The 17,910-nt window shown below is 31.2% G+C and overlaps 2 protein-coding genes across 2 annotated transcripts; one reads left to right on the plus strand and one right to left on the minus strand.

Annotated features, from left to right (window-relative positions):
• Positions 1-1,461: 1,461 nt before the first annotated feature.
• On the plus strand, positions 1,462-4,478 carry LOC101249734 (actin). Its single transcript, XM_004241183.5, has 5 exons — positions 1,462-2,049; positions 2,131-2,207; positions 3,068-3,461; positions 3,543-4,156; positions 4,254-4,478. Exons 2-5 carry the CDS (start codon positions 2,148-2,150, stop codon positions 4,317-4,319), a joined length of 1,134 nt encoding a protein of 377 aa, XP_004241231.1. The 5' UTR covers positions 1,462-2,049; positions 2,131-2,147; the 3' UTR covers positions 4,320-4,478.
• Positions 4,479-7,326: 2,848 nt separating this feature from the next.
• On the minus strand, positions 7,327-10,564 carry LOC101055603 (Hop-interacting protein THI109). Its single transcript, NM_001279300.2, has 4 exons — positions 8,855-10,564; positions 8,655-8,768; positions 7,807-8,071; positions 7,327-7,709 (listed from the first exon to the last, which is right to left on the minus strand). The coding sequence occupies exons 1-4, from the start codon at positions 10,484-10,486 to the stop codon at positions 7,594-7,596; spliced, it is 2,127 nt and encodes a 708-aa protein (NP_001266229.2). The 5' UTR covers positions 10,487-10,564; the 3' UTR covers positions 7,327-7,593.
• Between the last annotated feature and the right edge of the window lie 7,346 nt (positions 10,565-17,910).

Consider the following 17,910-nt stretch of genomic DNA (forward strand, 5'->3'; position numbering starts at 1 on the left):
TTGGAATTAAAAAATTGACCAAAAAAAAAAAAACTGAGACAAAGAAAGTGTTTTGAGTAAAAAAATTAATTTATCCGCTTTAATTTATTGTTGTTGATAATGTATAATGGCGTTCTAATTTGCAAGTTGGAGCAACCACCATGACTAATCACTACAGTTGCAATCAGATATCGACCGAATATTGGGTCATTAAAGTGTGTATGTTATGTGATCTGTCTGTATTTAATCTGACAATAAAATTATCAGAAAAAGGTCTCTATTGTTGATCCACATTAATACAGGATGTCAACAGATCAACTAAGTGACTAGTGAATTTAATGCGTTTCTCGCAATCATAGAAAACATTAAATTTAGTAAAAGACAAGAGATCAGAATTCTAAGTAGTCGAGTCTAGGTTGGATATGAAAATATTTTAGTAAGAAGTGTTATTTTTAGTAGACCTTAGTAGGCACGTGAATATATTAAAAATAATTGAATTTCAATGTCGTAATTCGAAAAAAATATAACAAAATAACGTTTCAAACTACATTTAGCCGTTAGTAATTGGCAATGTTGAACCTACATCACTTTACCGACATGTTTCTGATCCCAAAGATTGATACAATAAATTTTTCCCTCTCTGAATTTTCATAATTCGATCGAGCAACTTATAGTCAATCACATGACAAGAAATTTTAGTATCAAAAGCAATTTTTTTATTCAAAACTACAACAGACAACAGATTACATTATAATTGTGATATGGCTGATGGCCTCAGTACTCCATGCATGCAGTAATATAAAGAACAACAAATGCATTTTTAAAAAAAAATAGAAATATAACAGTTTCAGATCTAATCACTGGTTCTGTAAAAACCCGATCAGACTCGTGGTCAAACTTTTATGTGTTTAACTAAAAACAATGGTAAATCGATAGAATTACATATACATTTTAAAATCTAAATTCTGAACTCCGGCCTAACGTGTAGACATAATTAAAAGTAAACAAATGAAAGGTAGGCAAAGAGAGCCATAGCTATCGAAGACATGCACAATGGGGTGGTTGATGATGAGTTGTTGCTAGCGCGACCAGCAGCACGGACTGCTGGGGTCCTTGAACTGCCACGACTCGCACTCACCCTAGCAATGGTTGGTGTAAGGAGGACACACATGATGATAGAAAGCACAAACACAACTTTTATAACGTTCTTCATCTTTAACAATCGATCTCTTTCTTTCTTTCTATTGTTATAAGGTGAATGAGAAAATTGGGTTTGGATATGGAGAAATAATAAGCTCGAGTTGTCTATTTATAGTATAGCAAATGAGCAATAGTTACGAACTTTCGTTGACGCGGTCTGACTTGTCTCCTTTTCTGACAATTACATCGAAAAGTCAACAAGAAATTCGAGGAAACCAAATTAATTTGATCAAACAGTGCGAGGAACTTTCTTTATTACCAATTCTTTTTTTCTTAAACTTCGGGAGATAAAAATATGTTGATCGTAGGATAAAAAAAATATTTTTTATTTTTTAAACTTCGTTTCAAATCAAAAAAGGAATTGAAATGTCGATCATATAAAACTTTTATATATATGGAAGAAGTTTAGCTTTTATAGAGAGAAGTACCTTTCTGGTGTAAAAATTATTTTACATGTTTGAGTATATAGAAGTTAAATTTAGCCTATAATGTATATATATATGGAAGAAGTTTAGTATTTGTATTATAGATAGAAGTACCTTGGTAGCGTAAAATGTATTTTACACGTTGAGTATATTTAAGTTAAATCAGCCTATGATAATATATTATTATTAATTATTAGTATAAGTTAGCAGTTATGAATGTATGAAGCCTGATTAGTCAAAGGAAAAACTAGAGGATAGGCAAGATTATAGACAGCAAAAAATGCGGTTCATTTCCACCATTAATGTTGCAAATATAACAAATTTCTGCTTTAAAGTTTGAGTTTTATCTCCTTATTCTTCCTCAGTTTTTTCTCCTTTTGTTTCTTCTGTATATTTGAATTCTAGCCTACTATTCCAGGACCTCCACCACCCAAAAATATTTAAAGTAATAATCTCTTTTCCTATGAATTTTTGTCTTGTAATTGGTTTCATTTTTTAATCTTGAGCATTTCAATTTCGGTGATAGGTATTCGATAAAAAAAAATGGCAGATGGTGAGGATATCCAGCCACTCGTCTGTGATAATGGTACTGGAATGGTTAAGGTACGATATACTTGAAACACATTTTTAAATTTTGGAAACATTTATTAAAATTCAATTCTATTAAGTTGTGAAATTAGGTCTTTAAGCCTAACTCCGTGGGACTTTTGTCATTCTTTAACTGTTCTGATACCATTTGAAACCCCAAAAGCTAGCTCGAATGGACTTTTGTCATTCTCGAAGGGACTTTTGTCATAAGCCTAACACACACTCCAAAAGCTAGCTCGAAGAGAAGATGATTGTCCAAACCTCATAAGGACACCACTCATCTCATTAATCACCAATGTGAGACTTTTGTCATTGTGCTCCTTTTTTTCAGTTATAGGGCGGAGAGAGGGAGGCAACTGAAACTTTTAGAGTCGAGTTTACGCTCTTTCCTCCTCTTTCGATAAGCTTTTCATAGCCATAGTCGTACTCAAGTACCCTTGCAGGGGAATCCACTTCTGAGATGGAGAGAATCCCGGGATGCATATGCTCTTTTCAGGGTTGAAGGAATTAATCTGAAAGGATAGACTAGCAAACTTTCGGAATTGAGAGAAGCACTTTACGCATATTTAGTGCAGGGTATCTCTGGAACAACACCTATTTGATTTTTGGCCATCTTAACAAAAATGTGTAGCTAAAATTTCTACATGACAAATGTATGATAAACTTGGCTGGATTAATAGGATTTGATGGACAATTTCTACCTGTTTGTGAAAACACTAGATAACGAATTTAATAGCGATTCACCAAAATAATTTATGGAGATCTTTTTAACCACAAATCTGATTTGTAAATTGAGTGATCTCATATGATGGTGCAAATGCTGCCATATTTTGTATTTCTGTGAGACATTTGCCAATTCTATGTGATTTTTATAGGCTGGATTTGCTGGAGATGATGCTCCAAGAGCAGTATTTCCTAGCATTGTTGGTCGCCCTCGTCATACAGGAGTGATGGTAGGAATGGGGCAAAAAGATGCATATGTAGGAGATGAAGCTCAATCCAAACGGGGTATTCTCACATTGAAATACCCAATTGAGCACGGTATTGTTAGCAATTGGGATGATATGGAGAAAATTTGGCATCATACTTTTTACAATGAACTTCGTGTCGCACCAGAGGAACACCCTGTACTTCTCACCGAAGCACCTCTTAACCCCAAGGCTAATCGTGAGAAGATGACCCAAATCATGTTCGAGACATTCAATACTCCTGCTATGTATGTGGCCATTCAAGCTGTTCTATCACTTTATGCCAGTGGTCGTACAACAGGTGAAGCAAAATCTCTACTATTTTCATTTATTCCACTCTTGTGTTAGTAGGACCTAACACAACATTCAATCTCAAATGTAGGTATTGTGATGGATTCTGGTGATGGTGTTAGTCACACTGTACCCATCTATGAAGGATATGCTTTACCACATGCTATTTTACGTCTTGATTTGGCTGGTCGTGACCTTACTGATCACTTGATGAAAATCCTGACGGAGCGTGGTTACTCATTTACCACTACAGCAGAAAGGGAAATTGTGAGGGATGTTAAGGAAAAGCTCTCATACATTGCTCTTGATTATGAGCAAGAATTGGATACATCAAACACTAATTCTTCTGTTGAGAAGAGTTATGAGTTGCCTGATGGTCAGGTTATTACAATTGGTGCTGAGCGTTTCCGTTGCCCTGAAGTACTTTTCCAGCCTTCAATGATTGGAATGGAAGCTGCTGGGATTCATGAAACAACGTATAATTCAATCATGAAGTGTGATGTCGACATTAGAAAGGATCTCTATGGAAACATCGTACTCAGTGGTGGTACGACTATGTTCACTGGAATCGCTGATAGAATGAGCAAAGAAATTACTGCATTGGCTCCAAGCAGCATGAAAATTAAGGTGGTTGCTCCACCTGAAAGGAAGTATAGTGTTTGGATTGGAGGCTCTATTTTAGCTTCTCTAAGTACCTTCCAACAGGTTAGTAAAAACTCAGTTATGGTTTGCTTGCTTCTGTTATAGATTTGATTTACCATTTGTTTGTTATAGACAAGTCTGACTGTGTATTGAAATGCAGATGTGGATTGCAAAGGCAGAGTACGATGAATCTGGCCCTTCCATCGTCCACAGGAAATGCTTCTAATTGTTTAGACATGTTACTCTGTTGTTATAACCAAAGGCAAACAATTTTGCCAGATTTTCATATAATGAAACTTTGCCCTTTTAATTGTAACTCGAAAACTCTTCTGATTATATCTGTATATAACATGCAGAAATATAGTATGCATCCTCTTTCATTTTACCACAGTAACAATCTTGCTCGAATTTATTGGCAATTATTGTTTCCTAATTTTTTTAATTGGAGATCACAAGGTGAGAATCGAACCTTTACTGATAACATGAGTCAGAGCTACTAAGATTTCTCTAAGTTATGAATTTATATAAACTATTTGTTACAACTTTCATGAACTTTACGTATAAAATTACGTTTCATATAAAAGTATTGAATTCAGATGAATTGATATCGATATACATAAGCTTGTATTACTTTAGCAACTAGTATGTGCAATGCCCAAATATTAGGCCCAACGCCAAATTAGGCCTCTGCACTATTATTCGAACTCTCTTTAAGTAACTTCGGCCTATTGCCTCCCATCTTTATACAAATAGCCAACTAAATTCGTTGTTTATTATTTCAGTTAATAATATACATAGATTATACATTTGAACACGATTATACACATATCATGTATTATGAATTATACATATCTTATATAACCATAGGTTAGGTTTAGATTAAGCAATTGGCTAGATGACTATTTCGACTAATTCTCAAGCTTTTAGCTAAAATGTATTGTCAAAAAATAATTTTTCAAAGATAAATATTGTTTAAGAACACTTCTTTCAAAAAATACCAAACACACATCATAAAATTATTGTTTAATTTTTCAATTCCATTATGTTTATAAAGAGACGATTAATGCAATATATTATGCATATTTAAATTATGGACATACGTATTATTGTCCACGTACATTTTTGAATCAATTATGTCCAGCTTCATGAATCTGTGAAATTGGATATGGTTTTTATTAATTATTTGGACTAAATTTTTTTTAAAGTGATTACTACAAGTGCTGGTATTTTTGAGTTGTTATTTTCTTAATAATAATAAAAAGATGCTGACTAGAGGTATATGGACCACGATAACATGTGTAATTTGTTCATCCACAAAATTCCATACCAAACTGCCTATTTTTTCAACGCACACATGATCTGCCATAAGTTCACCCCAAAAAAATCAAAGGGATTTCAGTTGAATTTATTAAATGTGAAGAAGTGAAATTTTGAAAATTTTGTGTCATAATTTTGAGTATTGATCACTAAAGTTAGCATCTACATACCTGAAATGTTGGCCCCAAATATTTATGACAAAATGACAGGTTTTCTTATTTATTGTTTGATGAATTTGATATTCCTAACTTCTTCTTCTACTACTCAACCTTCCCACCAAACTTTCTTTTTTGTGCATTTACTATCTAAATTTAAAAGATTGGTTAGCAGTTATAGCCATAAGGGATGATTTCATAATCCAGAATAGCTCTGACTTAATTTGTCCACTCCTCATTCATGTTGCAGTCTTGGTGGTTATACAACCTCAGGAAGTCATAAATACATACGTAATCGATAAAAACTTTGGAGATCAGTGTTTTATATTTTAATCGAGAAAAAAAAAATGTTGTGTGGTTTTTTATAATATATGAATATGGTTAGTGAGTAGTTGTATTTTAGTAACTTAATTGATTGGCTATCTGCAATTTCACCTTGTTAATGAAGGGTTGATAGTTGTGGTTGGCTATCAGTAACTCAATAGGTAATCTTAGTAACTCAATTAGTTGGCTATTTGCACTTTCACCTTGTTAATGAAGCTGCGGTTGGCCATCAGCTTAGTAACTTAATTAGGTGGCTAATTGAACTCTCATATGGCTATATGCACTTTCACCTTGTTAACGAAGGGTTGATAGTTGTGGTTGGTCATCTGAATTATCACCTTGTTTGGCTATGTGAACTTTCAGATTGATAGCTCAGGGTTGTCGCATTATGTGCGTTGTTTGGCTATCTAAATTTTCATATTGATAGATGAGGATTGTCGCACTATGTGCCTTGTTTGGCTATCTGAACTTTCAAATTGATAGATAAGGGTTGTCGCACTATGTGGGGAAGGGAGGGGGCTTAATCTCCTCCTATCCTCTTCTCTAAAAATATGACATTTTGACCTAACTCAATTACAAAAATTAGCTCATGAGGAGAGAATTATTCAAATTCATATAAGCAGACTATCAGTCCATATCTCAACCAATATAGGGCTTTGATCCAACAGTCCAAAAAAAAAAGATGCTCTGCCCTCATATAGTTAAGATTAAGGTTTAATTACATCCTATTTTTTTCGAACCCCACTTTTCGAATCACACTAAATGTATTGTTGTTGTTGATGTAAACCTTTGATAAACTGAATTATCCAAAATTTGTTACTGATAAAAAGCAGGTATCGAGTAAAATAGTAAAACTAGATGCAAAATAAACTGATTATTTACCCAAAAAAAAAAGATATACTTACGTAGCAACCTTAAATATTAGGAACATATAGTTTGATACACGTAAGAATGATAGAAAAAGAATCATAAAGACGAAAACATGAGAACAAAAAAGCAGATAAGAAATTGATTGCATGCCGCGTCCGTTAGAGTAAGAAGAATTAATTGATTTGACTTACTTTAGCTGCTTGACTTAATTGTACCAAGTCATTTTATAAATTAAAGTGAAAGAAGAAAAAATAATACTTTTTATTTACTAAATATCTATGTTTGAATAGAATCCACTTCACATACAACACGCCTTATATTTGTCAAAAGTTGAATAACTAAGCATTAGAAAAAGACTTCAAATTCTCCTTCTTTTCTTTTCTAATCAAAAAGAGATCAAACCTTAGAGTCAGAGTTTTTATTAAGAATTTAAAATACTAAAAAATAGAAGTTGAGAGAGATTTTGAACTTTGTTTTGTCAAACTTTCATTAAAGATTCAAAACATCATGAGTTGTTGCAAATGAAATAATAACATATAGAAGTTTGATACATGCTGCTGCAATTAGTTTTTGTTTGAACAGAGTTTCTTCTTAGAGATGTCATTTATTATAGAAAATTACACTTACTATGACAGCTTATAAACTGATAAAGGAGTTGTTTTTCTAACACCTTTACAATTCCATCCATCACACACGGTACATTTTACAACTAAGTAACACTGGTTCCAGGGCTTAGTTGCTATTTACAAAAATGGTGATTTAGGAAAGAACAAAAATTGGATGTTTGATTTTTCTTTGAATAGGTCTATAACTCTTTAAATTTTTTTTCCCTACTTATGCACTGGATCTCCATATTCTTCCCTCCAAAGAAATAACAATTATTGAAACATCATCATGGTATCGACGTCGATCCCCTTGTGGAATTTCAAGCAACTCATGGAACTCCATACCTAAAATAAAACATAATTAAAGATTTCAGATCAGTTCACCTAATTTTCCACCCTTAGAAACCAATTCAAGCATTTTATAGAAGTAAAAAGTAGTTACCAGCTTTTTTTGCAGCACGAAACAATACTGTCTCGATGAGATGTTGTGCTGGATCTCCGTCTGGTGACCATGAGATAAAATGTTCGACTTCTAATACAGCTTCTTCGTTTGTGAAGTACTGGTAGAGCCCATCGGATGACAGTATCAAAAACCTGTCTCTTGGCCCTAACCTGTGATGATAGAGAGACGGAAGGCAGTTGATGTAGGGGGAAGTTCCAATATAGTCGATTCTGAACATCTCAAGTAGTGCATTGTTCCATTTAGGCTGTAGGAGAGCGAAGAAATGAAAGTTAATTATCCAATCGAGCATTCTTAAGCAGAGAAAAGAAAGACAAGGTATCAAAAACGGAGCATTCAACAATTCCACGCCTCACTTAGCCATCGCCTTTAACATGAAAAAGATGTTTGACAACCTATAAGCCTATTGGAAATAAGACGGCTAGTCTTTCGTACAATTTAGGTTCTTGAAACAACAATTTAATACTAATAAGGCGTGCCATCATATTTGAAGGTAAACTTTCAAAAGATCCTTAAAAGTAAAGAAACCTTTTGCAAGATTTGTTAAATGCAAAATGTTGATCACAGGAACAATGCAAGTAGCATTCGGGTCGAATATGCCTTTCAACTTAATGAGAAAGGTAGCTTTTGGCATGTGTTTGAAAATGTTTATGAAAAAAGGCATAAACTTTGTTCTCAACAAGATATATAACAATCCATATGGAGTGAATAAAGCAAATATTCTTTCACAAGCACAAAGGGAATCAAAAGGACTTTGTTTTATTTTCCTACAAAAATTCTCAAAGGGTTGACTTGTTAACAAGCTAAAAAAGCAAATATTCCAACAGTACCTGTTTGAGGAAACCAGCACCAAAAGCCCTAGTAACCTTCAATGAACCTTTAACACGGTCATTCATTAGGGCACATGGATCATCTGGATGTTCACTTTTTATTCTTTGAACTTCCTGTAACACAACAAATCAAGTTAATTAAAAAAAATACATATTACCCTAAAAAGATATATAAAATCAGAAACTAGATTGTGTCATACCTCTTCCACGGAGGTGCTATGATCTATACTAAGCTGGAAAGCAGTTAAATTAGGTACACAATCCGACTCATCGCCATCGAAAAGTTCAAGATCTTTCAATGTTTCTTCATTGATCCTTTCCAAATCTTGACTCCATAGATTAGGCTCTTTCTTCTGAGCTAACACGGCTCGACTATCGCCTACATTCATCACATAAACATCCTCTCCTTTCATTAACATAACAAGAACACAAGAACCCATCAAAGCCAATTCAGGGTTCTCCATATTCATCCTATCAGCTAGATCCAAATATGCCTCCTCTGTTTTCTTCAATGCTTGAGAAAGAGCTTTTAATACATCAGCATGATTAACTGATCCTGATCCATTTGAACCATTTCCATTCAGCTGTTCCTTCAATCTCCTATCAAGTTCTAATCTTTCCCTGTCCCATTCGCATCGCCATCGCCTCTGATTCTCTTCCCATTTCTTTGATACTCCTCTGTACCTGTTCTTTGAACCTTTTCCCCTCTTTTTCTTTAACCGCGAATCGGAAGAAAGATCCTCCCTTGCTGAAGGATAATTCTCTTGCTCAACACATCTTGAACAACTATCCCTTAAGAATTCATCGTCAATAGTCTGATTAGATTCTTCCACGGCCAAACTCGGAGATGGGATCGTAACAGAGGAATTATTATCTAATTTGTCATCCCATAACAATCCTTTGAGCTCTTTGTGAACAGCAGGGTACAAATTTGATACCAAGAAATCAGGTGCATCAGGACCATTGAATCCATCATAAATCCCTACAAAAACCCAACCATGTTCCTCAGAAACTACGACATGAACACGATCTTCACCGGCTTTACCTTGAGCCCACTGAACATTCTGATTATCTAAAGTGTCATCATCATCCAAACTACACTCACTGCTGAAATTCACACTGCTAATAGTCAATTCGTTCTGCTTTTCAGCACCCACAACCCAATCACTTTCTTTTACTGAAATTGATCCTTTAATCGGTGCAACAATAGAATTTTGACCTCTTGATAAGGTCTTTGATATAGCTCTTTGTAGAACCCGAAAGAATGACCCTTTTCTTGATCTGGATCGAAGAGCAAAACCATGTGAATAGCTTCTCTGAAACTGATCAGAACAGCCCCTATCAAGAGGGCCCGAATAAAGACCACGATCAAGCGGCCCCGATTGAAATCCCCTCTCAATCGGGCCGGACATGAACCCACGTTCCGTAGGGCCCGAAGCCGGAACAAGACCCGAACTGAAAAGCGGGCCGGAGTAAATTGAAGAGTTTCTGGGAATAGGTTGAAGGGGTATTGAAGCAAAAGAAGTAGACCCCTCGAAGGCCGAAGACCGATCGATACTATTGTAAGAATACAGATCGACAAAAGCAGTGGAGAGCGGCGTAGAAGTGTTGGCGCTAACAGAGGCGCCGGAGATTGACCGGAAAGTTGTGGTTTCCTCCGAGTGAACTTTGGAAGATGAAATCCGGGTCTGATCGGGTCGAACATAACAAAAAGAATGACCCAAATCTTCAAGTGGGTCAGAAATCATGAGAGGAAAATCTTTCCGGCGACGACCCTCCACGGCGCCGCCGCTAGTGAAACAAACACTAAGCTTTCCTACACCGTTTCCCATGGAAACAAATTTTTTAAAAATAAAAACTCAGATAATCGAAGCAATTAAAAGGGGAAGCTTAAAGATTCATTGCAGAGTGAAGAGAAAAATGGAAGAAATGAGAAAAAGAAAGAGGTGAAAAAGAGAGAGATGGGCGTTGACTTTTGGTGTGGGGGCTGTTTGTTTGAAATATTAGAAATAAGTAGTAATAAAAGTAAAAGAGAGTAACAACTTTTGTAGTTTGGTCATTTGTTTGGTTATTCTAAATAAATAAAAAAATGTCATTTTTTTTCAAATTAATTTCGGCTTTTAGTGTGTGTGAGGCGTTGACGTTAAAACTATAGACCGTAGACCCAAACGTCACCTTATTCCATTACACCCAAATTCAGTACTACTTCGTGTACCACGTTACTCGCTAGTCACTCTCTCGATTATTTTAATTTTTGTATCTTATTTAATTAAGCATATATAATAATTTTAAATTATATTATTATAAATTTAAATAAAATAATATTTTAATTTAATAATTTTAAACATGTGAAAATTAAAATGAAAGATAAATTATTTTAAAAAGAAAAATCCGAGATGAAATTTAAATGAAGATAGTAGAATTTAAGTGTTCAAAGTACAATGTACATAATATGAATATTAAATAATTTTGTACTGTTAATTATAGTTAAATTAAAAATATTAAAATTATTTTATTTGAAAAACTTGAAATATATTTAAATTTGAGTGGTATAGTCACTATGTTTAAATCTTGGATCTATTTCTACTCACTCCATTGGCTTTTAGCTAAATGTTGATTTCTTTATGTAAAGTGGCATGATTTTTGTCACACAAATACATTTTGGTATAATTTTACAGTCAATTAATTGATAAATAACTTTATTGTCAAATTAAACCTCAAACTTATTACTATGAACAGTTTTCGTCGGCTAAGACTGAAAAGTTCAACTATTATTTTTTTTAAAAAAAATTGAATTAACGGATGTTGACTAGACGATGCTTTGTTGATTCATTTAGTACATTCTTCTTTTAAAATAAGATCATGTAAAAATAATAATGTCAAGAAAGATAATATTGAGATCTACTCTTATTTACGTACAAAGAAATTTTTTTTTATTAAAATCTATCTAAATAAACTCAAGCAAAAGAGAGTTAACTTTCGAATTCAAACAAAATCGACACACACCAGATACATTCGCACTCTTCCCACTACATTAATTTAAGTCTATTCTTCCATAAGTGATTTCATTATTCCTATGATAATTTTCCATTTACTACAATTTTCCTTATCAATAATTGGGAAAAGTACTTTAAAATGCTTCTCCTTTGGTTTTGCAAAATGAACTTCAACTAAAGAACAAGATAAGTAGTACTATTGCTTTTCATTTTTAACCCTTTTAATTGAAATAAAGTGTAAATTTGACCCCAGACCAAAAAAGGCCATAGCGAAGGGGACCATATGATATTTTTCCAAATTGTTTAGGCTGCAAATCTTTGACTGCATATTATTTCGTTTTGCAATAGTCAAATACAAATGTTCTAGTATAATCTTAACGAATGTCTAGTATTATACATTCGTAAATGTAATATAGGAGAAAATCTAATATATATTTTATTGTTTGCATATTCCATTTATACATCTGCACTTTGATACGTGGAGTGAATATGTAAGCGTAAGAATGGAGTGAAAAAAACGAGGACAAAAATGAGAAGTTAAAAATATATTCCAAACAAACATGAAAATATTTTGACAGAATACAATAATAAAAAGTTATCCGAAAAAATCTTGATTCCCTGCCTACACATTCTTAGATCAAGAAGCTTTTTCGAAAATATTACTATAAAATTGGGATAATATATTCGTATTTAATATTTATGTTAAATCAATACATGTATGTTATGGGTTTAAATTTATAGTTCAACTTCCTTCTTTAGCTTATTGTAAACGGTTATTGTGTATAAGTTTTTTCTTAACAGTGGTATTGAAGCAGATTAATTAAACCAAAATTACAATAATGATAATGATAAAAAAAAGATGTAAATAAAAGTAGTTAGGTGGATGGGTTCGTGGAATTCACGTGCTAGAAGAGCGAGTGAGATAAGCAGTGCAACGTATTCTTAAAAGTCAAAGATCACAGCCCAGTTAATGTGTCTGGGAAAATGTGCCCATGATCAGCGTTAGATCTTTGAGTATTACTGTTTGATGAAACCATTTGGTCTTGACACGTGGCAACCCCCTTTTGCCACTACCCTTTACCTTCATATTTTTATTTTCTCGTCTTAATAAGCCAATATATGATTTCGAATAAGATCTTTATATCCAAACAAAAATTACTAATGATACACGATAATAATTTTAACAAGTCAAAATTTATGATGTAAAGTTTAATTAAATATTAATAATTGAAAATTGAGAATTTTTAAAATTTTAATGAGCCATTACATGTGTTTCATTGTATTTTTTATTTCGATAGATGAACTAAATTCATATAGTAAATAAATTATAAAAAAAACATTTTATATTATAGAATGTTAAAAGATATGTGTGTTGACAATTAGCTCGCTCACTAGACGAGCACCTTACCATTAAAAAAAAATAAAAAAATAATATAGTTAAACAAACTTATACAATTTAATTACTCATCATAGCTATAGTTTGCTATAATTATTATTTGTGATTAACATTATACATTAATATGTGAGCTGACTTAGAGTTTGTATAATTAGTCACGTTGGTATATGTATAATTAGCTAGAATATACATATACAATTTACCTCTCTCCCACTCTCTGTCCTCTCTCGCTCGCTTCTCTCCTCCATCTCTCAATCTCGCGCGCCTCTCTCCTCCATCTCTCAATCTCGCTCGCCTCTCTCTTCCATATCCTAATCCCGCTTGCCATATATAAAAATGCATATGTATAGTATACAATAATATACGTATATAATTCAGCTTTCTCTCACTCTCTGTACTTTCTCACTCGCCTCTTTCCTCCCTCTCTTAATCTCTCTTGTCATATATACAAATACATATGTATAATTTTTAATTATCTAACCTGTATACATATACAATTCACCTTTCTTTCACTCTTTTCCCCTATCTCTCGCCTTTCTCTTCTCTCTCCAATCTCGCTCATCTCTCTCATCCATATAACATGTAGCTACAAATTGTAATTATCAAATTATAAATATGGAGATAAAAAATTATTTTTAAGTGACTATATGTGAAAGTTTCCCTATTAATCCAATATTCTGATATCAAAAATTCTTATAATAACCAAAAAAGTTATTACTTAATTTTAAATTAGTTATGATTCATTATACAATTTTCACTAATTATATTTCCCTATAAGCTCTTTATATCATCGTTAAACCTAAATAATAAAAATGAATAACAAGTGAACTATATATACAACAAGTTATAACAATTGGTGATTATTTTTAGTTTTGAATTTTTTGAAAGAAATAAAGAGTATTTATTTTCGAAAGGTGGGGGTGGTTGCAAATGCAAATGCTAAAGGCAAAGGCTACAAGTAGTAAAACATTTATTGTCGGGCCTGAGTGTATTAGGTGGACTTGACTAAATATATTACTCTATCTATTTCAAAATATTTATAGTAATTTTCTTTTATAAAGAATGGTGAACTAAAAATATATTATCACTAATTTGTTATATTAAAATAGTTTTTGAATATTAGCTTGTCATTTTTAACATATTAAAAATAGTTCTTCATATTTTCTCCTTAGTATTAATTATTATATCCTAAATTGTTTTCTAAGAACTAATAAGAATACTAAACATCAATTAAAATAGATATTATGGTACAATCTCTATTTAAATTGAAGAATAAAATATTTTCTCTATTTTTATTAAAATAGAAATAATCTCTATTTCATTTTGATCCCTATTAATTGATAAAATTTCAAAATTAATTTATCTCAATTCTATATTTTTCAAAAATATTAACACTCTAAATAAATTGAGAGTGCAATATATAAAATATATTGCCTTTTAAATTTATTTATCAGAAATGACAGTTAAAAAGAGGATAAGTAAAAAATTAAAATTAAACAAGTAAAAGTGATCAAGAAAATATTAATTAGAAGAGATTTTTAATCAATTTATACTTTATAGGCATTAATAAAACAATCATGTTGCTCGATCATAATTAAGGTATTTCTAATTTTCAAAAATAATTACAATTGATATGGAAAAATAATAATTAATCATCTTTAAATTTCAAAACGATAAATAATGTAAAAATAACAACATAATTTGGGAAGAGAGTAGTATTCTTTTCTTTTTTGTTACTGATATACACACTTTTGAGGATTATGCTGAGTGGGTCCTAAATCAAATTTTAGCCATTCAAAAGTCAGCTGTATTTAATGCAACTTAATTAAATCTTACATTAATTACCTATCCATCGATTAGTAATGGTCACACTTTGACTTTGTGATAAGACTTCAACAAAATGATGTTTGCACCTACTAAATGCTCTTAATCATCAATTAATGCTATTTGCTTTTTGTTGAGTCCAAATTCCTTCTTTTCTTTGTTTTCTTTATCTTATCAACTTCATTAAAAGAAAAAGAATGAATAGTAATTTTTGGTCACTTTTATTTTAAACTAAATTAATCTCACATATTTAAATTCAATATTATTTGTTAAAGATAGAAAAATTTCAAATATTTCATCATAATCTATGTTGATTCACGATAATTTGTTTGAAATAAAAGAATTAAGATATTTTGATTGGAAGAAACTAGTGTCAGCTATAAAATTAAAAGCACTATATATAGCCATTGATTGTTCTCGACATGTGATTTCTCTAATGTTATTAGTTTAGTAATTTAAAATGAAGGCTTACACATTTCAAGTCAACTAGTGCTAGATAAGATAGTTTTTTAACAGCAAAGATTCATTTAGTTTTTACCTAAAACACTTCAAATCGTTAAAAGGATGGATGTTGACAAGTTACTATATTATTATAAGGTTAGTTGATGAGATAATTAATTAAAAAGATGGTATAATGAAGAAGAACCTAGGTTTATTAGAGAATTAAAGAATAACAAAGCTTAATTAAGTTTCCACTAGCATTATAATACTATTAAATTAAATAAGTATTCAAAGATATAATGATTTTAACATTTCAAGTGGAGAACCCCTCCTAACGCACCATCTCCACAATCTCTTTGATGATGACCCACTTTTGTTTCCCTTTTCCCTTTCATTAATGGATGATCCTCCTAATTGTCTCAAATCATATTTAGTAATATGTCAAGTGTTTAGAAGTATCTTCACGAAATAAGAACAAAATTTAGGTATATTTTACTTTTTTCAAGCTTCATTTATATAGCTTTAGTCTTACATCATGATTTCACTTAAAGTTTTATTTTTGCACTTGACTTCCTAGTGGAGCTCTAATATGAAAGTAATTCTAAATTTTAGCTAAAAATTAAGAGATAAATCTAGATATATTTTTTCAAGAATTATTAAGAAATTATAGTTCATTCATTTCAAACATAAAAATTTGTTTATGTTGATAAAATATGAAGTGTTTTATCAAAAGATATGCGAATAAGTAAATAAAAATTTAGTAAGGGTAAAAATTTTATAAGTTTGTATTAGTACATGAATAAATCTCTTTTTTTTTTCCTACAAGAAAATAGAAGCATATTCCAAATTCCATTCTTGTATAAAAAATATTTGTTTTAATTATTAAAAGGTCGTTGGCATAGAACTTCCAATTTTTCTAGAAAAAGATAATTAATATATAATAGTTTCATAGCTTTGACACGTATAAACAAATTTGTGTAGTTAAATAATATATTTCTACGAAATAAAGATAAAATCTAAGTATATTTTACCTTCTCAAATTTCATTTATATAGTTTAGTCTTACATCATTGTTTTACTTACAAGTCTTATCTTTGCAGTTGACTCCTTAGTGGAGCTCTAACATGAAAGTATTTCTAAATTTAGCTAAAAATTAAAACATAAATTCAAGAATTATTAAGAAAATATAATTCATTCATTTCAAACTTAAATTTTGTTTATGTTAATAAAATATAAAGTAATTTATCAAAAAATATGCGAATAAATAAATAAAAACCTAGGAAGGATAAAATTTTGATAATTTCGTATAGTACATGAATAAATTTCTTTTTTTTTCCTACAAGAAAATAGAAGCATATTCCAAATTCCATTCTTGTATAAAAAATATTTATTTTAATTATTAAAACACCGTTTGACATAGAACTTCCAATTTTTCCAGAAGAAGATAATTAATATACAGTAGTTTCATAGCCTTGACGCTTATAAACAAATTTGTGTACTTAAATAATTAATGTTTGGTATCATTAACCTTGACTTGATCTAATTAACTGATTAATTAGTGTTAATTATAAAAATAATATGATGAAGCATAACTTGATTGATCATGCCCTCAAATTCCTCCACTTATTTTTTGAGTCTTCATCGCAATACACACACGCAAAGCACACGTACAAATATTAATATAGTCAAACAAATATATTTTCTATTGAATTATTCTCTTCTGACAAAAAATAAATGCATATTATACTTTCTTAAATAATGTCTAAATTATGTTTTAAAATGTCATTAAGAGTCAAACAATGAACAATATTTGGCCAATGTTTTCTTACGATTTATCATACTTTAGTAAATTTAATTTTCTTACTACAAAATAGTACTCCTACTACTTTTCTTATACTTTATTTTATTTTAAAAAAGTAAAGTGAATTATTGGTCATTTCAAATAAAAATAAATGGTTGAATATGACTCTTTTTTTTTAAAAAAAAAAAAAAGATTTGTCAAATCCTCTATTTCACGTTTTGTCCCAGACCAATTCCTTTTCTTGCACGAACTGAATGAACCCCCTTCCCCTAAAATAAACTAGCAATAAATTAAAGTTCAACAATATAATAATTAAGACCAAGACTATGGTCTATATATTTAATGAGACTTTTACATTTGTGCTGAGATTGAAGGCTGCTCAGCCCATCTATCTATACCTTGCTGAAGTTAAACTACTATTATAAAGTCAACCAAAACTTGTTTAACAACTCAAAGAATTTCACTAAACGAGATTTACCATCGAGATTGAACTATTGTGTTGGAATAGATTAGATTCGAATTTTGAACATAAAAATTATGATAAAATCGTTTTCCCTTATTATAAACATAGAAATCTGTGCAACACAAATTCTAATCTACCAAGATTCTGATATAAATACTAAATATCGAATAGAAAACAAAAAAGACTGACTATTTTAAAATATTGTAAACTATTTGACGAATAAATCTGTTATTGAGAGATTTGTTAAATTAGATCTTAGACCTAACCTACACCCAAAAGCTAGCTCAAAGGTGAGAGGTTTAATCACATATGTAGGTCTTTTGTCTTTCTTTCACA

The sequence above is a fragment of the Solanum lycopersicum genome, chromosome 6 (assembly GCF_036512215.1).
Source record: "Solanum lycopersicum chromosome 6, SLM_r2.1".
In the NCBI taxonomy this organism is placed as follows: domain Eukaryota; kingdom Viridiplantae; phylum Streptophyta; class Magnoliopsida; order Solanales; family Solanaceae; genus Solanum; species Solanum lycopersicum.

What these genes read in the sequence shown, in the direction of transcription:
- LOC101249734 (XM_004241183.5), top strand. Translation starts at nt 2,148, where the DNA reads ATGGCAGATGGTGAGGATATCCAGCCACTCGTCTGTGATAATGGTACT. An exon ending in TGCCAGTGGTCGTACAACAG is followed by an intron (nt 3,462 to 3,542) that starts GTGAAGCAAAAT and finishes TCTCAAATGTAG; the next exon opens with GTATTGTGATGGATTCTGGT. An exon ending in CTCTAAGTACCTTCCAACAG is followed by an intron (nt 4,157 to 4,253) that starts GTTAGTAAAAAC and finishes ATTGAAATGCAG; the next exon opens with ATGTGGATTGCAAAGGCAGA.
- LOC101055603 (NM_001279300.2), bottom strand. Translation starts at nt 10,486, where the DNA reads ATGGGAAACGGTGTAGGAAAGCTTAGTGTTTGTTTCACTAGCGGCGGC. An exon ending in ATAGCACCTCCGTGGAAGAG is followed by an intron (nt 8,769 to 8,854) that starts GTATGACACAAT and finishes GTTGTGTTACAG; the next exon opens with GAAGTTCAAAGAATAAAAAG. An exon ending in GTGCTGGTTTCCTCAAACAG is followed by an intron (nt 8,072 to 8,654) that starts GTACTGTTGGAA and finishes GCTCTCCTACAG; the next exon opens with CCTAAATGGAACAATGCACT.